The sequence below is a fragment of the Buteo buteo genome, chromosome 7, assembly GCF_964188355.1.
Source record: "Buteo buteo chromosome 7, bButBut1.hap1.1, whole genome shotgun sequence".
NCBI lineage: Eukaryota > Metazoa > Chordata > Aves > Accipitriformes > Accipitridae > Buteo > Buteo buteo.
Window position 1 is genome coordinate 38,938,915 of NC_134177.1, and position 22,115 is coordinate 38,961,029.

General features: G+C 46.6%; 3 protein-coding genes across 3 annotated transcripts; 2 read left to right on the plus strand and 1 right to left on the minus strand.

The window, feature by feature from the left end:
• The first annotated feature begins 441 nt into the window (after positions 1-441).
• Positions 442-5,557, plus strand: C1QBP (complement C1q binding protein). Its single transcript, XM_075032497.1, has 6 exons — positions 442-733; positions 933-1,083; positions 1,592-1,679; positions 2,735-2,830; positions 3,686-3,808; positions 5,125-5,557. Exons 1-6 carry the CDS (start codon positions 490-492, stop codon positions 5,272-5,274), a joined length of 852 nt encoding a protein of 283 aa, XP_074888598.1. The 5' UTR covers positions 442-489; the 3' UTR covers positions 5,275-5,557.
• A 616-nt stretch (positions 5,558-6,173) lies between these two features.
• RPAIN (RPA interacting protein) lies at positions 6,174-9,354 on the minus strand. The gene is made up of 7 exons (XM_075032499.1): positions 9,242-9,354; positions 8,766-8,954; positions 8,129-8,192; positions 7,487-7,601; positions 7,212-7,275; positions 6,950-7,084; positions 6,174-6,398 (listed from the first exon to the last, which is right to left on the minus strand). The coding sequence occupies exons 1-7, from the start codon at positions 9,317-9,319 to the stop codon at positions 6,369-6,371; spliced, it is 675 nt and encodes a 224-aa protein (XP_074888600.1). The 5' UTR covers positions 9,320-9,354; the 3' UTR covers positions 6,174-6,368.
• A 105-nt stretch (positions 9,355-9,459) lies between these two features.
• Positions 9,460-21,058, plus strand: NUP88 (nucleoporin 88). Its single transcript, XM_075032501.1, has 17 exons — positions 9,460-9,714; positions 10,047-10,216; positions 10,671-10,796; positions 11,014-11,100; positions 11,738-11,914; positions 12,990-13,173; positions 13,602-13,752; positions 14,463-14,561; positions 14,713-14,803; positions 15,776-15,877; positions 17,773-17,931; positions 18,390-18,515; positions 19,050-19,115; positions 19,361-19,441; positions 19,795-19,921; positions 20,323-20,441; positions 20,836-21,058. The coding sequence occupies exons 1-17, from the start codon at positions 9,478-9,480 to the stop codon at positions 20,897-20,899; spliced, it is 2,166 nt and encodes a 721-aa protein (XP_074888602.1). The 5' UTR covers positions 9,460-9,477; the 3' UTR covers positions 20,900-21,058.
• Positions 21,059-22,115: the final 1,057 nt, after the last annotated feature.

Sequence of the window (22,115 nt, forward strand, 5' to 3'; positions counted from 1 at the left end):
AAGCTGACTATTCTAATAAAGAATGGGGCAATGTACAGGTGTAAAGCTTTCACCACCTACGCTGCTTTTTCTGCTTGCAGTCACGAGGGAAGCGCCAGCATTTTTCCCGCATCCCTAAAGCTTCCTCTGCGCCTTCAGCGGTGCTCCAGCCTCACCTCACGGTGCTCTGTACGTGGCGTCCCCGCGCCCTCCTCCTGTCCTTGCTTTTTAATTTTAAGTTAAAACCGCAGCGAACGATCCCGTCGGCGCGCTCCCTCCCGCCGGGGCCGGGCCTCGAACCTGCGTCCTTCTCTCTCCGCCGCCGGGGCCGGGGCTCGAACCTGCGTCCCCCTCTCCCCGCCGCGGGCGCCGCCGGGGCCGGGCCTCGAACCCGCGCCCCGCTCTCCCCGCCGCGGGGGCCGCCGGGGCCGGCTGTCTCCGGAAGCGGACGGGCGGTTCCGGGGCCGGCCGTGTCCTCTGCCCGCCCCGCCGCCCTCTCGCCGCCGCACCATGCTGCTCGCCCGGGCCCTCCGCGCCGCCGCCGCCGCCCTGCGCCCGCCGCCGTGCCACCCTCCCCGCCGCCTCCTCTCCTCCTCCTCTCTCCGCGCCCTCCTGCCGCCGCCCGGCGCCGCCCCGCCGCTGGCCCGCTCCCTCTGGCAGCTGGGCGGCGGCGGCTGGCGGACGGCGCTGCTCCGCCCGCGGCGGGGCTCGGCCGGCGGCGTCTCCTGCGGCTGCGGCGGCCTCCACACCGAGGGTGAGCGGGAGCGGGGGCGGGGGGGCGTTTGTGAGGGAAACCCGGGGGGGGGGAGGGACGGAGCGCTCCCGCCTCGGCGGGGCGCGAGGCGGAGCACGTGGTGGCCGGGCGGGGCGGGGGGGGGGCTCGTCCTGCCCGCTCTGAGCGCGAGGGCCCTTAACACCCCTCACACGCCCCCCCGGCGCCATTTTCCCTCCAGGTGACAAAGCCTTCGCGCAGTTCCTGACGGATGAGATCAAGGAGGAGAAGAAGATCCAGAAACACAAATCTCTGCCCAAGGTCTCCGGGGGGTGGGAGCTGGAAGTGCACGGCACGGAGGCCAAGCTGGTGCGGAAGATAGCGGGCGAGAAGTAAGTGCGGGCTTTGGAAGGGCTCGTCTGGGCGAGTCCCTGTGCCCCAGAGGACCAGTAGATACGAGTCACCAGATCTGTCCTTGCGCTCCTGTTGCTTTTATTGCTATCTGACCAGTCTGGGCAAACTGGGCGTTGCAGAGGCCCTTCGTTTTACCACCTTGGGCCCAATGCGCTTTTTGGGGTTTTGGCAAAAATTTGCTACCGTACTGTGTGTTGCAAAGTTTCCTGCAGTTTTCCTGCATTAAAAATAACAGTTCAGTCCAGTAAAACTTGAAAAACGCTTGCTCATGAGAGCAGTTGGGGGAAGCCAGCTTCATTCAGGCGTGTGTCTTAAACTTTTCACTGCAATACCTGGTCTTGTTCACGGTGTGTGAATTCAACACCGGTAACGCTGTCCCCATGACAAAAGCGGAGGAAATAGGAGGAAATTTGATGAGGAATAGGAGGAATTTTGATGAGTGTTTTTTGAGTGTGTTCAGAGTAACTGCTTCTGTTTCTTTTGAAGGATAACGGTCACATTCAACATCAATAACAGCATTCCGCCCTCAGCTGAGGATGAAACACAAGAAGAGCAGAAACCTGATGAGCAGGAGGTAAGTTAGTCTTGATGTGCACTTTAGTGATGGGTACACAGAGGGAGGTTGGAGCCTTGCCCTTAAGTGTTAAGGCTTTTTTCCCCTCTGACTTGATATTTGGGAGCCTTAAGTCACAAAATGCAGATTTTTCTAGGTTGCCTGTCACTTGGCTGTGACCTTCCTCTCTGCAGCAGAAAGGCAGAGCAGGGTGAGAGGGCTTTATGAGGAGATATGAGAGGAAATCTGGTATCTCTTGCCTTCGCAACCCCCTGCGATAAATACTGCCTTTTGTACTTAGTGTAACTCACAATGCTGGTAGACAACGTCAACAGAACGCAAAGCTATTGACATGAATCCACTTGTGTGTTTTTTTGGTCAAAAGTGTTTAATTCCCATTTAATAAGACTGTTAGCCAAAATACCAGTAAAAACTGTAAATGAGCAATATAATTTGAGGCAGACAGCTTCATCTGCAGTGACACTGATGCCGAACGAGTCAGGAATGCAGCTGCTCTGTTTGTAGCAGTTTAGTTGCGCTTTCTGAAGGGTAGTGTTTGTTCCAGCACATTGCACTCAGCTGGGTGGGATAATACTGGGGACGTTTGCACATTGCTTCCCTTCCTGGGTGTGCCTGTGTCCACTGAGAAGGCGCAGTGCACTCGATCTGTGCACGTGTACGTGTGTTTGGCAGTCTCTGTGCACTGCCAAGTTTCCTCCACAAAGGAATTCAGGCACAAGCAGCTCCTGCTCTCAAAACAACGTTGAGTCTCGTCCCAGTTCCTATCCCTTCAGAGGGACCCATCCAGGTGAGCTGCAGGCTCTCTGGGTTGTCAGGGGGTGGCAGATGCTCTCAGCTGTCATATTACCCATGTGACCAGCCACGGAGCAGAGGAGGAGCTGAAGGGCCGTTGGTGAGGCTGTGGGAGGCATGGGTTGCCCTGGCCAGGTCAGAGACTCCAGAAAGAGGGTGACAGGGAACAATCTGTGCTGGATGGGCTGTGTTGCTGGGCTGTACTGTCATCACTTTGGCTCCTGTTCAGACTCCAATGCTGATGCAACTTTTCTCTTATTTAGCCTGATCTTACATCAACTCCAAACTTTGTTGTGGAAGTAATAAAAGATGATACAAAACAGACCCTTGTTCTTGACTGCCATTATCCCGAAGATGAGGTAGGTATCAAACTGGTTGCCTGTTGGCCAACTCTGATCTGTAACTTACTGTGCGTTTCCTGCTTGACTGTAGTGTAACTGTGCCGCTGTTGGATGTTAACTACTCTTTATAGTCTGTTGGTTTTCTGAATCTGCAGAAAATGCAGTCTCCTCTTAGCTCTTTTTTAGCACACAAAAAAAAAGGCTTTGTGTTTCCAAGAGCGCTCATTGGGGAGGAGATGTTCCATTGCACTCCTCACATCCTGACCTGGTGTTTCTGATCAGCTGCTTATTGTCCCATTTATTAAATTACATTAGAGAAGGGAGGTATGGCTTAACTGTAACAGTGCAACAACTTGAGGGGGTAAACCAGAACAGCCAAAACAAGATAGATTTAATACAGTGTGTCAGTAACTGAGAAATCTCATTGTTGTGAGGTGTCACAAAGAGAAGTAGTGATTAAATAAAGAGCGGGAGGAATAAAATGGAGATCTTTGCTTCAGACTGATCTTTGTGGTTTATTTTGTAAACAGATCATTTATGCAGCCAGTCCTGACTGACAAAGGTTAGACAGACTTGTGAAGACAGATTTAGAACCACACAGAAGAGGTTTTTATGTCTTTGTAAAAACCAGGCTGCTGACTTACATCAGGTTGCTTCTGGCAGCATGAGCTGGTAGACTGACGTGATTTCCCGTGTTCTCATGCATGTCTGTGCTTGTCTTCAAGGCATGCGTTGAGAGGGGAGAGGCACAGCTTTAGTACCGGTCTTGGGGATTTGCCTGCAGTGCAGTATTCCTAGCTTTGGGATGAGATGGCTGAAGGTGCCGAGTGATTAGAGCTAATTGTACGTCTTGCATCTCATTTCCTGTTTCAGGTTGGACATGAGGGAGAGGAAGAAAGTGATATTTTTACAATTCGGGAGGTCAGTTTTCAGCCCACTGGAGAATCAGATTGGAAGGACACCAACTACACCCTCAACACGGATTCCCTTGACTGGGTAAGTGTTGCTAGCATGGCCGTAGGCTGCGGAGGGCACTTCAGCGTATCTTGCCTGGCTGTCTGTTTGCTTCTGAGTTATGAATGAGTCCTGTTCCAGATGCCTGGGATGGGGGATTCCCCTGCTAAGCCCCAGCTTGCCATGAGATAGTGGTTCTGCAAACGGAGGATTATTACACGGTCCCAGCAGTCGTGCAGTGCTCGTGGCATTACTGGCAGTCGGAGACTGAGACATCGAAACTTGCTCTGTTCCAGGCTTTATTAAGTTGATTTCCCAGCAGCTATATTGCATTTTAGAGATGCTTTGACACTTGCTCAAACATCTTTTGATCTGTGTGTTTAACAATGTAGCTTATCAGATGCGATGTGTAGATGTCTCTGTTTTCTGGGTTCTCCAGGTATGTTTTTATAGTACTGACTAGTACTATAAAACTAGTATGCCCAAGAATCTGGCATCTGCTTATTTGTTCTCAATGCCAGGCTTTTAAAAGCTTTTAAAACTTTATTCCTAGAGTGTATCTCTCTTTGGGAAGCATGTTAAAATTGGTTAGCGTGCTCTGGAACATCCCACATGGCTTTTTTTTCCCCCCTCTATGACTTGAGACAGAAAATTAATTAAAAATGCATACGATTTGTGATCTGCTCAGATTACAGAAGTCCAAAATGAATCATTTGCTCAGTAATATTGGTTTGTTTAAAAAAAAAACACAAGCAAAAAAACTCCCCCAAACCAAGAAACACATGACAGGTATTAGCATTACTGCATTACGCAGTAATAACGAATCTGTTCACCTGAGGAGCAAGGGGGGAACCCACAAGCGTTAACATATGCTGGAGTTGCAACAGTGAAGCAGGATTAAAAAGAAAAAAAAAAGCTGATGATTGTAAATACTTGTTTGAAAGAGTAAATCTTTTACATCCGATACCACCATTTCCAGAGTGTTAAAACAATTCACCACCAAGGCTGTAGCTTTATATAGAGGGGTACAGGCAGAGCTTGGCACATGTAATCTTTGCGAGACTTTACCTGCTGACTCTGATAGTCAGTTGATCATCCTCAGGGTGCAGCTCATTTGTATTTGTTGGGTTTGGGTTTACATGACCAAGTTTGGATGACCTGTTCCATGGCTCCTTCCCTCCAAATGTTACACCCAAGGCCAGGCCTGCCAAGAAGGGGATGGGGATCTGCCTGGTTTCCTGTGGGAGGTGGGCCTGATCTTCCTGGCAGAAAGAAATGTCAGCTGCCATGAGACATTTTAAAAGCAACCCCTACCCAGGTGCACTCTGCTAAGGAAGTTTCCTGTTCATTGCTTCCAGGCTCTGTACGATCACTTAATGGATTTCCTGGCTGATCGAGGAGTGGACAACACGTTTGCTGATGAGTTAATAGAGCTCAGCACCGCATTGGAGCACCAGGAGTACATTAAATTCCTTGAAGACCTTAAAAGCTTTGTCAAATGTCAGTAGGTCAGGCTAGGAAACTTGTCTTCAAGTGTGGGTATTCCACAGCACTGCTCTAGCCAGCAATACCCAAATATATCTTCACAACAGATATGGAGAGTAAGCAACTTTGAATTTGCAGAATGGGAGAATGAGGATTCTTACTTGTATTTGGGGACGTGTATTTATGTTGCAGCCCAGATCAAGTTCTCTGACATTATGGTCCAGAATTGCCTTGCCCTACTTGGTGGGTTTTGTACAATTAAGGATGAATGTGAAGAATAAAATATGTTCAACATATCACTGAAAACTGATGGTTTCTCTTCTTCCTGCTGTACCATTGCTGACCAGAGAGCTGTCATACAAATGATGCTAGTGTTTGTCTGTGCCGGTATGAATACAGCTGCTCACAGAGCTGTTGCTGCAGCAATGGCGTGTGCTGGCCTGGAGTTTTCTTCAGAGCGAGCTATTCCAGCACCTCCAAACACGCAGTGTGCCCTCTGTCAGAGTTGTGTCTGTAGGAGGAATGTTGCTGGCCAAGCAGTGCTAATTATGTACATGACTCATTCTAGAGGTCTTGGCTGTCTGCCTACATGTTAGGGAATAGAATTCAGGGTCTTAAACATTGTGTTTGAGGAGCCGTTTTAAAAAGGGATGTGCTGCCATAACCTATTATTTTACTATTAATGTAGGTATTTTAGCAAAATACTGTGGAAAGGCTGGAGCACTTTAGTTCCATCAGAATGACTGAAAGGCTGTGGCTGCTGATGTCAAAGGCACTGGTGCAGGGCAGCAGCTGTGGTCTTCTACTCAAGCCAGTGTCTCCAGTTGTTGCCTGAAGGTCATACTAAGTTTAAACAGAAACCAAAACTAAAGTCCAATGTGAGATCACTGATGCATTGTTAAAGACAACACTAAGGCTGAAATAAATGAAGTATATTTATTTCAAAACATATATTGTGCCATTAAAAGTGCAGGTCAAGGCAGTACTACTGCCTTTTCAAGTATCTTTTTGACACAGCAGTTAGTTAGTTACACATATATACATGAAAGTACTAGCAGCTCTGGGTGGATGTTTAGTCTTGAAGTCCTTCCGGTAAAAAAGAAGCAGCTGAATCAACTTAAAGGAGAATCGCCCAGGAGTCACAGACCTTTACAAAAGGTAAGTTGAACAGAGAAGCTATAGCAATGTATAAAATATATTATTAATGTTCAGAACTATTTGAAAGCTCTGCTCCTAGCACTGTCCTCAGTAATTTTACGTAAGCAGCAAAGCTAAGAACTTGCTAGCTCTAGCTCAAGCCAAAGGGATGGTATGAGTTTTCTAAGAGGTATGGGTGAGCCTTTCGAGGAGGCTTAAACTGAAGTAGTTTTTGGAACTTTTCTTCACAAACCACTTACCTGAACAGATGCTCCACACAAGACTTGGAAGTTGTTGGCTAAGGTGTGAGAAAGATAAGGCACTAAACGTGGCAGGTCCTTGAAATGTTCCCTAACCCAGCAGTTAAGGTAAGTAAGTTGTGTAATTTGGCTCTTCTTTTTATGGTTACTGGTGGTCAAAAGTAAAATCATTTCCAAGGAAGTTTGTGGAAAAACGGCCAACACAAACCCATGGGATGAATGGGCTTGTGATTTCTGCCCATGTAATTGAGAAGTGGATCCAAGCAGAGATCCTTTCCAGGAACCTGACATTTAGACTCACCGGACAGCTCATGAGGAGACTGGCTTCCTCCTCCATTCCACTGGTAACTGTGAACTCTGGGTTGTGCAAGCACCTGTGACTGTGCTCTGTTACAGTGCTTTCTAGAAGTGACCGAAGCTTCCCTTCTGTCATATCCTGAGAAAAAAAAATTGGGTTAAAAGAAATCTTACACTTAAATTGCTGTCTGTAGCTTAAAACTGCCTCTTTGCAGCAGCAGACTTCAGATGTCGCATTTAACATGTTAACTCACAGTGCAGCTTACCTGCGTGCTGATGTATAATCCACACTGGCAAAAAACTAAGTGATTCCTCACAGTCAGGTTATTCCTAGAAAGAGCATACAATGAGCATCATCACAACAACCAGAACAAAGGTAGATTTTAGCAAAAAAACCTGCTAAGGTTTAGGAGATCAGGTTTTTTTTTATTTTGCTGAAATTAACAGCGGCTTCTCTTTGCCCACTGTTTTGGCCTGTTTCTAAGTGCAAACTGCAGTAGGGGAGTGGAGAACCTCATTCCAATGCCAAGGGCTTTCTTACTTTCTACACACCGGGCAGATGACCCTGTTGCTAGCATCCAAGCCATCGAGCATTGCGTTGAGACATTCTTCATCAAACTGCAGGCTTCGCTCATACTCTTCTATAACCAGCTGTTCTGCAATAACACAGCAAAATACCTTCAGGCATCCGTTATGAACTGAAGACAAAGCAGCACACGTGAAGCTGCTGGGTAGGTGGAGGCTGGGGCAGCCACTAGTTTCTAAGAACTTTTCTTTCTTTGGATCAGATTTCTACACTTTAGGAAATCATTCCTGCTAATCCAGTTTTTCCTATGGCTCAATCTTTAGCCAGTCTCAAGGGGGTGACTTTCTGCTTTCCAACCAACAATTTAGAAACATTCTGAAATGATTTATACAGGTTCCTACAGCTCCCAAACACCTCAGTGCTGTTTCTCTGGTCTTCTCTCTTATTAGCTTCTCACAGACATTAAAATGCCACTTTTAAAACTGTCAAAAAGCGTCTTCATGCATTAGAGAGGCTACAGAGATTCCTAAGGAGGCTCTTCCCCTCTATCACGTGGTCTACAAGAACCAAGGAGTGCAGCCTCAGCTAGTATGGATTACTAGAAAGTCAGGAATATTACAAATCAAACAGGAGTCAGAAAGCGTGTAGAGACATTACCTTGCAAGATCAATTCTTGTTGGATCTCCTCCAGTACTGCTAGCTCATCGGGGTCCTCTAGCATCTGAAAGGTGCATCAGTCAGTGATTCCCCCATTCTCACTACTTTCTCAGTTAACTTCCAGCACCTGACTGAACTGTCACTGCAACACAAATTCACTCTGCTTATTCTTCTATCTGGTAAATCTCTGCACTTGCAAAACCACGTGCCGTGTAAAGGAATCTATGGTATAATCACCTGTGCAAAGCCAGCCAGAATGAGTCTGAACACAGCCCGTCCAAGAATTTGCTTTTCAAACCACTGAACTTTTATTCCCATTCTCAGGAGCAGCAAGTGACAGACTGGCTTTAAAAACCAGAGATGAGGAACCCACCCTCTGCTGTGACTCACAGGCAGTTTGTGAAGGAAGCAAGGAAGTTCCCCACTCACGGGCCCAAAGGCAAGCGCTTTCACAGCACGACGCCCCACATGAGCTGCGGGAGCAGGAAACCCAGTCGCCCCGAGTTTTGCCAACTCCACCCAGCGAAAGACCATGGTTAACAGCTGCAGAGAGACGCGTTCGGAACGCCGGCGGTTAGGTAGCGCGTTGACGCAAGGGTGCTGGAGACCCCATCGGCCCGAGGGAGCTCGTACTGACCTGGGCCAGGGCCTCCGCTCCCCGGCGGGGTGGCTGGCCCTCCTGCGCGGCCTGCAGCGTCTGCCACTCCTGCTCCATCACCTCCCGCACCAGCAGCGTGCCCGTGGCCGGCCCGCACACTCTCTCCCCGGCCTGGCGGTACCGGTCCAGCAGCTTCGCCCGGCTGCTCCTCAGCCTCTCCATGCAGCGCTGGGAGGGAGCGGACCGCACGGAGCCCGTTAGCGGCGAGGAATGGGGCCCGAGGACCGGTCGCATCCCGGACGGGGTTGCGCGGGAGCGGGGTGACAGCTCCCACCGGGGGTTGGCCTCCGCCAGCCCGCGACGGCAGCGCTGGACCCTCACGAGGAGGATTTGGGAAGGGGCCCGGCTCGGCTCACCCGCCCGGGCGGGACCGAGCCCGGCCGGCCCGGGGCGAGGCGGCGAACCGGTGCCAAAGCAGCGGGCAGAGCCCCCCCCCCCCCGGCGTCCCGACTCACGCGGCGGTAGGTCTCCTTCCAGGGCGGCGCGGCCGGGCCCTTGTAGCGAGCCCGGTGTCGCCGGAGCGGCGACTCCATGGTCGGTCCGCCCGGCAGCCGCAGCGCGCCTCTGCCGCGGGGCACGCCGGGAAATGTAGTCCCGGCACCGGAGGGGTGGGGCGGCGGCTCCGCCGATTGGCGGCGCGGCCGGTGACGCCGCGGTCGCGCCGGCGGTTTGCGCGTCGGCGTCGTCGGCGATGGCGGCCGAGTGGGGCCCGGCGGAGCAGTGGCGCGCGGCCCTGCCGCAGCACGCGGTGCTGAGCCGCCTCCGCGAGCGCGCCCCCGCCCCCGCCGCCCGGCCGCCCCTCATCCGCAACCTCCTCTTCGGCCTCGACGGCGACCTCTTCCTCTGGGACGGCGAGCGCAGCGCCCTCCACACCATCGGCCTCCGACGCCTCGGCGGGCCCGACCCCGCGGGGCTCGGCCGTTACCAGGTGGGGCCCGGCGCTGAGGCGGGGGAGCCGTGAGGGGCCGGCGGGCCGTATGAGGGGACCGCTGGGGGGGGGCGTCGTGACGGGCGCGGGGCTGAGGGGGGCCGGTCGCCGAAGGCTCCGGGGCGGGTGGTCACCCCCTCCAGCCCGCTCTCGGTGGGTCGTTACCTCAGTGGACCCCTTCGGCTTCGTGCTCGGCCGTGGGTGGAAGCGAGTTCGCGCCCCGCTCTGCAGCTCGTAGCCGTTGTATAATTCACCGCCCGCAATAAAGATGTGCCACGCTTCTGTGAGCACTTTCCGTGGCTTGTGCTTAACGGTAATACTTGTACTTTCAGACCCTTCTCTGCATAAACCCACCCCTTTTTGAGGTTTATCAGACGCTGCTAAGCCCCACGCAGCATCATGTGGCGCTCATCGGTACGAAGGGGCTCATGGTGCTGGAGCTGCCTAAACGCTGGGGGAAGAATTCGGAGTTTGAAGGTGGGAAATCCACGGTGAACTGTAGGTGGGTGAGACCTCAGGCGGTTAACAGCATCCCTGTCCTGCCGCCGTTCCTCCGCAGCCAGTCCTCTTCTGGGGGCCAAACAGATATGGAAGGCGTTGGTTGTATCGGGGTTGTAGGGGGACAATCGCAAATGAAGTTATTTTGTTGGCTTAGGGACTTGCTGATTGTCAAGGGACCCAAATAAATGACCTTCTAAGCTTGTTGCACAAGCTGAGGAGCGAGGTGCTCTAGCCTTCCTGGGGTCTTTTAGCTGTGGTAGCGAAAAGCACACATGTCCAGATGGAAATAACAAAGCGTTTCAAGTTAAAGCTGCCCCTCTAACTGTAAGAATAATACAGCTAATGGCTTTGAAACCTTTTAATTTGGTTTCTAGCTCCTCTTGCCCCCACTTCCCCTTAGAATTAAATTCTGTGTTTCTTATAACAACAGTGCACATTTCTGCTCTGTATTTTAGCACTATTCCCATTGCGGAAAGGTTCTTCACAAGCTCAACATCTCTGACTTTAAAGCATGCTGCCTGGTATCCCTGTGAGACATTAGAGCCCCATATTGTGCTCTTGACTTCAGATAACACTATAAGGTAAAACCTGTTTGTAGTTGATTATCTAGTATTTCTTTTGTCAAAGTCAGTCTAATTTTTTGCTAGATGTTCGTGTCCTGCCATTCTTAGCAGGATTACCAATAAAAAATAGGATGGGAGAAATTTTAAGACTGATACCAGCTGATGTTCCTGCATCAGCAGGGACACGTGCAACGCTGCCAGCTGAATGAACTTTGCTGCTGTCTCTTTCCTCTAGGTTTTACAGTCTCAAGGTACCTCAGACACCTGTCAAAGTGATTGCTCTTTCAGACACTGATGAGGAGACTCTTACAATCAAAAAAGGGTTTGTGTGGCTTCTTGTGTTTTTAAATGCTTTTGACAGAATAAGCTCTGTATTTTCTGTTGTGTTTTTAATGAATAAGTGATAAATCTACCTGAAAATCTGATGTGATATTTTTCATGGACTTCTTCAGTGCTAGGACTTCCTCCTAGCATAGTAACTGCACTTTTTTTTTTTTTTCCCTTTTTTCCCCATCCTTCTAAAAGAAAGCGGTAACAAACTGTACAGTCACAGTTTGTCAGAGTAGTCATTTGTCTTCAAGATGGGGTTAAGAAGGGCTTTTTGAGTGAGGAATGCAGAAAACAGATGATCTTTTTATTTCCCTCTTAGCCTAGTTGGAAAGGAAATACTTGAGGGTCTCTACTAGTCAAGTCACAAACTGTTGCACTACACAGGAAATACCAGTATGCCCTCCTCTTTTATCCTGTGAAACTGCGCTGGCTGGTGGATGTATTGCAGAAATGAGGTACCATAAGAAGGATGTTACTTGCATGCTTTTGCTGCTGAAAACAGCATAGGTCAAAGAACTGATGGACAGGTGTTTAGCAGTAATTTGTCAGCACGTACCGATGGACCTGGTTAAATACTTGCGTTCTCACAATTGCAGCTGACTTCAGGTCTTTTTCTGACTCGTCCCCAGGAGAGCCTATACGGCATCGCTCGGAGAGACCGCGGTGGCGTTTGACTTTGGCCCGCTAGTGCCGGTCCCAAAGAACATACTTGGACAGCGAGGGAGTGAAGAAGTGTTGGCCTATCCGCTTTACATTTTGTATGAAAACGGAGAGACATTCCTCACGTATATCAGCCTGCTGCAGAGGTAGGATCACATTCATCCTCAGGTTTCATGGGGTGCTTGTATGTTTGTACAATGTTAGGGTTGGAGAACCATCTCTCAGTTTGGCTGGGACTCTCTGTAATGGATGCTGGGCTGAGTTTTATTGCAGCCTGTTTTATCTCTTTGTGGCAGTGCTATTAGACTGAAATCCAAGAATAGTGTGTTATCCTTTTTCATCTAGACATTAAGGGTGCAGTTTCCACTGCTGAGAATCCACTGTCCGTTATTTACCATCAGAAATCTGAAATGAAGACACTGGACTGTTAAAAGATTGGTGGGTCTGAGGCTGTTAAGGTGTATTTTGGGGCGTTCAGTTCACAGCACAGACATCCTTAGCTTTGGATGAGGCTGAATGAGCCAGTGGCATCTTAGGAAAAGAAATACTTTAAGATCATAGAAGGTTTGCAGGCATGTTCCATAATGAGAAATCAAGAATATAAACACAATACAAGAAAAGATTACTTCAGAAAACTGAGGTGATGGTGGAAAACTTACAGGTTAGATCTAGTCTAACTGAATATTAAAACGTGTGGTATTTGGGTTAGAAACAGCACTGTTTGCCTTTGCATGAGAAATGATGCAGCACTGAGCAGATCCTGTCTGTAGGCAATGAAATGGGCTTAGTCCTTCTACCTAGAGAAATGCCATGCCACAAAATACTGCTTGTAAAGTGCTTTATCAAGCGAGAAGCCAATTAAGTGATAAAGGTAATTAACTTGAGCTTTCCACGCGTACTTTGTGTTCTTGTATGAAAATGTTTCCGCTTGAATCTGTTGAAATGTAGCTTGATTGCTTTCAAAGCATAAAACATTACTACTGAGCTCCAGTTTCTTCTCTGAGATCTCCACTGAGCAGGTGTAGTTCAGACTCTTAATCTGCAGAAGTCTGGGTTGCTGCTATCTAACAGAAGTCAGACAGAACTCCAAACCATTGGGTTGTTTGCTTTTTTTTAAAGATCATCCTTATTTTATAGTTATTTTGCAGCAAACTCCCACAGGCAACCATGGGGAACTCTCCTTCCACACCTTGTGTTGTGAACATACCTTCTTTATTGCAGCACTGGAAATCTTGGCAAGCTGCTTGGCCCTCTGCCCATGCACCCTGCTGCAGAAGATAACTATGGCTATGATGCCTGTGCTGTCCTTTGCCTGCCCTGTGTTCCAAACATCCTGGTGATTGCCACTGAGTCGGGAATGCTTTATCACTGTGTGGTACTGGATGGAGAAGAGGATGACGAGCAGGTACCCTTTCTTGTTGGTTTGGTTTTTTTTTTCTATTCTAGCCAAAGTTCCTGGCTGCAAGATGGCAGGATGCCTGGACGTGAATGCCAAGTGCCAAACCTGCATTCTTTTATAATGAGGTAGTGGGTCTTCCTCCTATTCCAGCCAGTCCCTGTGATTCTCTGATGCTTTTATTTTAAGTGTCAATTCTGTGTATCCTGATGGCGGATCAGTTTTTGAGCAAACTTACTATGAACTATTTTAAAGAGGATCTTCTAAGAAGAAACCCTGTTTCTGAGATAAATTTTTTTTAAGTAAAAAGAAAAAAAAAGGGACTTGAACTACTTTCCCTGGCAGTTAATGCTCTTGCCTGTAACTCTCTTGATGCTGTTTATGTTGGCATTTCTATTTAAATGACATCTCACAGAAGAATTCAATGCTCTTTACAGTCAGAAAAGTCATGGGACCCAAGATCTGATCTAATTCCTTCCCTGTATGTGTTTGAATGTGTTGAGCTGGAACTTGCACTGAAACTGGCATCAGGAGATGAAGAAGAGCCTTTGGAGTCTGATTTCTCTTGCCCAATCAAACTGCATCGAGGTAGGGTTGTCGTTCAGGTTGTTGGCCTTTACTTGCCTTATTTCATGCATTTAGGATCAAGCTATTTACGAATTATCATTGGTGTCAAATAAACAGTGGTATTAGAATAAGGATTTGCCTGATGTCTTCAAGAGAGCTGTGGAAGAAGCAAGCCTGGAGGTGCTTTGGTGTTTAACCAAGGGCAGATTGCATATGGTCACATAATACTAAATTCTTTCAGCTGTGGATTATAAAGTAGAAGTTGTTGCACCTGTGATGACCTAAGTATGTAAGCAAGTGCTGTGGGGATGGTAATCCTGAGGGAGGAATTGGTATCTGCTTATTAGACTATCCACTGTAATTGTGGGGCAGGAGGTCAGGTAGGACAAAGTGTTTGGGTCTTTCTGAACAAGAAGCTTGTCAGAATGCTGGTCTGCTGGCTTTAACTGATCTTCCTTTTAAAATCTAGTGGATTGATACAGATGTCATGTGATACGAATAGCTCAAAACAATTCATCAGGTATTTCAAGCGTAATTTTATGTTATGCAGAACTCTAACAAGGTGGCTAACGCAGCTAGCTCAATTTTTGAATGGGGACGAGTTAGAACTTGCAACAAGATGTTAATGCTGACTGGACAGTAAGTTGATACGCATGTTCAACAATGCAGGTTTGAAGGATGAGTTTTGCTCAGTTCAGTGCCTTCTCCTACATTTGCTGTTTAAATTTCAGATCCGAAATGTCCCTCTAGATACCACTGCACACATGAAGCTGGTGTCCATAGTGTGGGGTTGACATGGATCAATAAACTGCACAAATTCCTTGGTTCAGGTGAGTGGCGAGACTCTATTGGGTGTAGAGGGAAGAGAGTAGTATCTGAACACGTACAATTTTCTAGTGACAAGCTGGTGGATGTGGGTAATGCCGAGAATCCCTTACCCTGCAAAGTGCATCTGATGCATTCTGACAAATCTCTTTGTAGATGAAGAAGACAAAGACAGTTTACAAGAGTTGGGAGCAGAACAGAAGTGCTTTGTTGAACATATTCTTTGTACAAAACCATTGCCGTGCAGGTAAAAACCAAACCCTGTCTATTGCTTCCAAATCAGCGAGTTGCTATGGAAAATATTTATGATTTACCCTCTTTTGCTGTATTCTTGCTGTTAAAAATAATGAAGTCAGCTCAAAAGAATTCAAATAATACAAATAAGCAATTTGTGCATCAGGATTCTTAATGCAGTTAGGGAAGTAAGCTTAAATTCCTGTGTTACTGTCTGAAAATGATCTATCAAACCAGCAAAAGTTGTCACTTCCATTTACTTAACCCTGGATGACACTGAGGCTTGATTTGGCTAAGAGTCTTGAATGCTGACATGTTGCTTTCATCTGCTTTTTAAGGATCAAACAATGCCTCGAAAGAACATCTGAATTTTTGAGCTTGGTCAGGATTAAGAGGCATCATTTGCTGGGCCATGTAATATATCTTTATCTGCTTTTTTTTTCTCACTTTTATAAGGCCTAATCATATTGATAGACTGCTATGGATTAAACACTATGAAAATACAGAAAAAATGTTTATTAATAGGTGTTAAGTCATTAATCTAAAGGGCTCCCTAAGTCAGCACTGATGGTGACCCTCCAATGGTGTTAGTAGTTACCTGGGGAGAGGGCATTTGGACCAAAAAGGTGGTACATGGGAGCACCTGTGTTCTCTCCTGAGGAGGTCTGTGCCTTGCACTAAAAGTGGGTAATGTTTCCTGGGTCACAGCAGGTTTTTGCTTCTGTTTCACAGTGAAGTTGTACAAGTGCTCCCTCTCTCTGGCTGGATGAGTTTGTCCTGGTACAGTTGACTGCCAGTCAGATTGTGTGGTATGAGGATAACGATTTTGCAGGACTCATTCTGGGGAGTGGTTCTTAGCTTAGGGAGAGGTGTCTGGTGTAGGCCAATTGCTATAGCTAGAGCTTTTCCAAAAGAATGAACTTGCACAACTGCAGGAACAAAGAACTCTTTTGACCAGGTAATTCTTGTGTTTTCTTCCTTTCAGGCAACCTGCGCCGATTAGAGGATTTTGGATCGTTTCTGACATCCTGGGGCCCACAATGATCTGCATCACAAACACCTATGAGTGTATTACAAGGCCTCTCTTGTACGTGGTTCTTAATTGGTTTGAAATCTGTGACTGTTGCATGAAAAGGATCTCAAGATTTTTTTTTTTAATCATTCCTTTGATCCTTTCACCCCAGACTTCTGCACCTCTTATGACACACAATGAAGTTTGCCTTCTGAACGCTCCCTGGCTGAGCACTTAAGTATTACTATAGTAGTTATTTACTACTAAGGTGTTTGTAGGGGATATAGTTAATCTATATCACTTTTAATGAGTATTAGGACAAGAGTTGCATCAAAAGGTTCTTGACAGTATTGTTAGGGTTTTTTCTTCATTTTTATAATGAAGAATCTACAAATCAAAAACTTGTTTACAGACAGTAGTACAGAGATTCTTAATGGGCACCAAGGTTATGTTTGCATGAAAGGGGAAAAAAGAAAAGTAGGTTCTTCAAGTGCTTTAAAGTAGTGGGATTCTAGTATGCATTTCCAAAGCAACTTTACTTTGTTTGAAGGTGGTGGGAAAGATACAGCCTAGTGTGGTAGATTTGCATTTGCACAATTAAGTGAACACATTGAGCGGAGGGCACTATTTTCAGTTTATTTATTGCCGAGAACACTGTTTAATGTAGGACAGGTACCTTCAGCAGAGCTAGTACTAACGTCAGGTTCTCTTACAGACCTTACTTTTTTTTTTTTTTAAACTATTTCTGCAGTGTTCATAAATAGGTTTTTCTTACAGCTCTTTTAAACCTTATTATCTGAAATTACATAGCATCACAGAATGGTTTGGGTTGGAAGGGACCTTAAAGATCATCCTGTTCCAACCCCCCCCCCTTCCACTAGACCAGGGTGCTCAAAGCCCCATCCAACCTGGCCTTGAACACTTCCAGGGCTGGGGCACCCACAACCTCTCTGGGCAACCTGTTCCAGTGCCTCACCACCCTCACAGTAAAGAACTTCTTCCTTACACCCAATCTAAATCTACCCTCTTTCAGTTTAAAGCCATTGCCCCTTGTCCTGTCACTACATACCCTTGGAAAAAGTCCCTCTCTGGCTTTCTTATAGGCCCCCTTTAGGTACTGGAAGGCTGCGATAAGGTCTCCCTGGATCCTTCTCTTCTCCAGGCTGAACCACCCCAACTCTCTCAGCCTGTCTTCATAGGAGAGGTGCTCCAGCCCTCTGATCATCTTCGTGGCCCTCCTCTGGACTCACTCCAACAGATCCATGTCCTTCTTATGTTGGGGGCCCAGAGCTGGATGCAGGACTCCAGGTGGGGGTCTCATGAGAGCAGAGTAGAGGGGCAGAATCACCTCCCTCAACCTGCTGGTCACGCTTCTCTTGATGCAGCCCAGGATACGGTTGGCTTTCTGGGCTGCAGCTGCACATTGCCTGGTCATGTTGAGCTTCTCATCAATCAACCCCCCCCCCCAAGTCCTTCTCCTCAGGGCTGCTCTCAATCCATTCTCCACCTAGCCTGTATTTGTGCTTGGGATTGCCCTGACCCACATGCAGGACCTTGCACTTGGCCTTGTGGAACTTCCTGAGGTTTAGCATGGGCCCACTTCTTGAGCCTGTCAAGGTGGACAGTGACCTAGGAGGCTGCTTTGAAAAGGAGGTCATTCTGCTGTTCAAGCACTTGCTTGCCTTGTTATGGAACTTTCTTCTCTTTAAGTAAAAGGATATTTATGATTCTTGCTGGTTTCAGCTGTGGCCAAACAAAGATGTGGGGATGTGCACTCCACCAACCTTGTCTAGAGCTGGATTTACCATATAATTGAAATATTTCCTTAGAACGCTTCTGACTTACTCCTGCAATACATTAATTCCACAGTGGATGAGTTCCTCACTTTAACTACCATTTTAAACTCTGACATAGTTTAAATGTTTCTGGTTTAAACTGTGTTCTCCAATTTGATGTTCTTTCTTTGGTAGAAGTACAGTCCACCCTGCATCCCCTCCCCTGCTGTGTACCAGAGAAGACAAAGATGTTGCTGTTTCCCCTCTTCGTATCCTGGCTGAGTCACAGCATTCATTTGAGAAGCACATCCGAAGCATCCTGCAGCGCAGCTCTGCCAATCCCTTCCTTCTGAAGTAAGTAAATATGTTTTCCTAGGGGACCTGGAGAGGGAAGACTCTCAGGAATAGTGGGTGTTCATCAGCTTGAACATAGCAATAATGGGGGCACAGCTCCTGCAGCTGACTTGCGCCTCTCTGTCCATACAGGGATGGCATCCAATCAAGTAATGATGTAGGTGGGGGGGATGTAGGTCGGGGGCAAGGGGGAATTGTCTTGCTCCAGTCCCCTGCTCAAAGCAGGGCTGACCTCAGCTGATGAGGTTGCTCAGCCCTTGTCCCATTTGGTTTTGAATATGTTAAGATACCTTGGGATTTCCTCATACCAGAAAAATGATTTATAGCAAAGGGATTTAATTACAGTCTCTCACTCCCATAACTGAGCCCCCCAGAACCCTTATGATAACTACTGTAAGTTGTTTAGCCTTTCAAAGGAACATGTTGGAGTAAGACTGCAAAAACCTCTCATTCTTAAGGTCTGCTGATAAAGATGCTGCTCCTCCGCCTGAAGAATGCCTTCAGCTTCTTAGCAGAGCCACACAAGTGTTCAGAGAGGAATACATACTGAAACAAGATCTGGCAAAAGAGGAAATTCAGCAAAGGTAATACAAAACCCTCACAAATATGTACTGTACAATGTCTCTGTTAAGTACTGAGCACTTGACCTCCTCTGCTGGACTAACTGTTGTAAATGAGTAAAATGTACCCAGGTAAGACTAATGGAATACCAGAACTGAAAATTGCGTTACCAGGGAAAGCAGGGGTGAGTGTAATACTTGATCTCTACAGTGGCTTATAGGGCAAAGAAAAAAAGTAAACACACGCGTAAAATACTTCTCTTCTGCTGTTGTCAGTCTGCCTGTGCTTGTGGATGGCAGCACATCCTTTGACCTCGGTAATTATCCCAACAAAGGAAAATTGCATTAAGTCTCTCTTCTTCAAATTATAGTTATTTATATTATAAAGTTAGGACAAAATGGAAGCGTTCTCACCACTGCCCATTTTTCAGTATCTTTAGTTCTTCGTACCACCAGGAGCATTAATCACTTCTGTCATATTTTCTCTGTGGCGTAAATCCCAATTCAACTGGATTGCTGTTGTGGGTGGTTTGATTTTATGTGTGTGTTTATTTTAAGAGTGAAGCTGCTGTGGGGACAGAAAAAGAAACAACTGGAAGATCTTAATTACTGTCGAGAGGAAAGGTGAGTGTAATCTGTCTGCTTTTATCACGTCAAACGTGAGGAATGATGCAGCTTTGTGCGAAAGGTACTTTATACAGGGTCCTGTGTGAAACAAGTGAGAAGTGAATGCATTTCCAGCTGTAATTAAGCATGTAGGTTCACTCCCTGCTCCAGCTTGGGTTTTCAGGCTCCTTGTCCTGTTTCCACAGACAGACTTGCCTTGCATGTAGATCTAAAGTAAATAAACATTTCTCACTTGCATAAAGGAAAAGTTTGCGGGAAATGGCTGAGCGCTTGGCGGACAAGTATGAGGAAGCCAAAGAGAAGCAAGAAGATATTATGAACAGGTGAGTGCAAACTATGCTCTGATTCATCACAGACCACTTGCTATTAAATAGAAGTTTGCAAGTGTGGTAGAACAGAGTGGGCAGAAAGTGCCACACTGGTTTGTTTGAAGACTGGGCTTCTGAAATTCTCTTTGTTGGGGCTCAGTGGTGATTTTTCAGTACTACTTCAGGTCCAGACTGAATCAGCCTGCTGTTTAGAAATGCCATGTGAGACTAGCTGAAAGAGGAAAGTGAAGTCTTGAGCCCCTGAGACTTAGGAAGAGTGACAGAAGTGCAAGACTGTTGGTGTCTTAGCGTAACTGGTCCAATAGGTAAGTTAATTCAGCAACATTTCTTGCTTGGTACATCAAAAGGATGAAGAAAGTACTTCGGAGTTTCCACTCTCAGCTTCCTGTTCTATCAGACAGTGAAAAAGATATGAAGAAGGAACTGCAGACAATACATGACCAGCTGCAGCACCTGAGCAATGCTATCAGACAGGTGAGAGAACGAATTATCTAGCTGGTAGGTTGTTGAGAACACCTCTCTCGCACCTAAGGATAGTGCTGATAGCATACAGTCCTTCCAATAGAGCAAATTTGTACTTCTGTTAAATTGGCAACAACATACTAAAATAACTTCTGATCCTTGTTAGTAATATAGACAGAACCTCTGCAACCCAGTATAAACCCTAAGAAAGCAAGCCTACACACCTTCCTCCATCCTAGAAGTAACATTTTCTTCTCTTTGTGGGAGGAAGAGTGCAAAAGCAAGCAGACTTTCAACCCAAAGAGAATCAATCCATTGCAGTAGGACACACCAGTTTGTAACTATAACATGCTTTCACTTTGTCAGGCAGTACCAACACTGACTGGGGTCATCTTTTTGTACATGACTTTTAGGTTAAAATGAAAAAGGAATACCAGCAGAAAAAGATGGAAAAGGGTACCAGCCCCCGAAAACCCAGCATCACCCTCAGTGCCTACCAGAGCAAGTGTATCCAAACTGTCCTGAAAGAAGAGTAAGTTAAAGCTTGGATCCTTCTGTAGAATTCCAGCCCTGGCACTTATATAAGCAATGCCATCCAAGTGCTCAGGGTATAATGTAACCTCTATGCTGCGTGAGGGGCTGACTGATGCACCAGCTGGAGCTTGTTGAGATGGTCTGAAGCATAAAATGCACCAGCTCGTGACAGCAGCACTGGCCATCTTCTGCCACTATTAAAGCAGAGTTAAGTTTAAGTCTGCTTTTTGCCCAAGGATCTTGTGGCAGTCTGTATCCAGCCTATAATTAACAAAATGATTTGCAACAATGCGTCCATTCTCTGCCTCTACCATGTGAAGTCTTTTCCTTCCTGATTAGTTTTGAGCAAAAATGACTTGCAGCCTTTTGACTTGGATTTATTTTTCTTGAAGGGGAGAACACATAAGGGAAATGGTAAAACAGATCAATGACATCAGAAGCCATGTGAACTTCTAACATGTCCACGATGAGGAACCTACACCGAAAGGCTGGACGAGCTTTAATTTTCCCTGGTATTTGCCCTTGTATATTTAACATTTGTATGTTGAACAATATGCCTTTTACTTATTATTTTGTAAAGATGGACTGCAAAATAAAATACTTTTGATAAGACTCCTTACATGCTGTGATTTTTTGCTTTTCTCCTGGGAAGGAGACTGTGCAGCAGGTATTTTATATCAGGTATGTGATAGTGTAATACTTACTTACAGCTAGCTCAGTAGCGTGGGAATTGCTACTTCCTTCAGAAAGCTCCCTGGGGTTATTCTGGGAGACTTCTCCTGCCCTTGGTCCGTGGCATGGTTACTGCGGGGGAGGCCTGTGGCAGAAGGCAGAGTAGAAAGACCAAAGAAGCGCACACACTTCAGCAGCTTTTTTTAATTTGGAACACTTTCTTCATAAAGGACACACCTTCAATACAGTTAACAAATGGTTACACTTGAATCCTGTAGACAGCAGAATTCTACACCCACAATTGCACAGGACACCAATGGCTTGGTTCACTGGAATGCAGTATTAACTTCCAAACACTCAGTTTGCCTTTATCAAAAGATGGCTCTGGAGTCCGTCTTGACATTAAAAGGCTAATTGTTTATCTGCTGTAGACAAACTTTAGCGGACAATAAATAATGGTTGTCCCCTCCCCCCACCCCTTAGAAAAGGTGACATGGTCAAGCTCAGTTTTGAAAAGTAGTACTGCACTGCTACAAAAGTGGCACAGTAAGAGGTGCCAAAGTAAAGCTGTAAGGAAAGGAGGGCTGTTATTAACCGTTAGGTAACAAGGTTACCAGACATGCTGCAAGAACACTTTTTTTTTTTGTACAGATTAAGACTATACAAGTATAGGAATGCATACAAAACTTGATCTCGTCCCTTTTACAGTCTACATGAACAGAATCCAGTTTTCTAATCCACTCACCCTGTGTATCGTAGCTGACCTGCCAGATTAGAAGTAGTGCCTGTTAAGAATTTCTTGGTAAGTGAGGAGAACCTACCACCCTACTCAAATCAAGCTCCAGCAACACCAAGAACTGGAGGGAAAAGCATTGATTTTCTGATGTTTTATGAGCAATAACACCATAATCCAGCTAGTGAGTAATCTACACCAAGAGCTTTTACTACACTTAATTTACAGTTTTTTAAAATTTGCTCTGCAAATTTGGCACACACCATT

Coding starts and splice junctions, on each gene's coding strand:
- NUP88 (XM_075032501.1), top strand. CDS start 9,478: ATGGCGGCCGAGTGGGGCCCGGCGGAGCAGTGGCGCGCGGCCCTGCCG. Junction 11,915..12,989: donor TATATCAGCCTGCTGCAGAG/GTAGGATCACAT, acceptor TCTTTATTGCAG/CACTGGAAATCTTGGCAAGC. Junction 19,442..19,794: donor CAAGAAGATATTATGAACAG/GTGAGTGCAAAC, acceptor GTACATCAAAAG/GATGAAGAAAGTACTTCGGA.
- RPAIN (XM_075032499.1), bottom strand. CDS start 9,319: ATGGAGTCGCCGCTCCGGCGACACCGGGCTCGCTACAAGGGCCCGGCC. Junction 7,085..7,211: donor GATTATACATCAGCACGCAG/GTAAGCTGCACT, acceptor TTTTTTTCTCAG/GATATGACAGAAGGGAAGCT. Junction 6,399..6,949: donor GTCTCCTCATGAGCTGTCCG/GTGAGTCTAAAT, acceptor CCTTTTGTAAAG/GTCTGTGACTCCTGGGCGAT.
- C1QBP (XM_075032497.1), top strand. CDS start 490: ATGCTGCTCGCCCGGGCCCTCCGCGCCGCCGCCGCCGCCCTGCGCCCG. Junction 734..932: donor CGGCGGCCTCCACACCGAGG/GTGAGCGGGAGC, acceptor TTTTCCCTCCAG/GTGACAAAGCCTTCGCGCAG. Junction 1,084..1,591: donor CGGAAGATAGCGGGCGAGAA/GTAAGTGCGGGC, acceptor TTTCTTTTGAAG/GATAACGGTCACATTCAACA.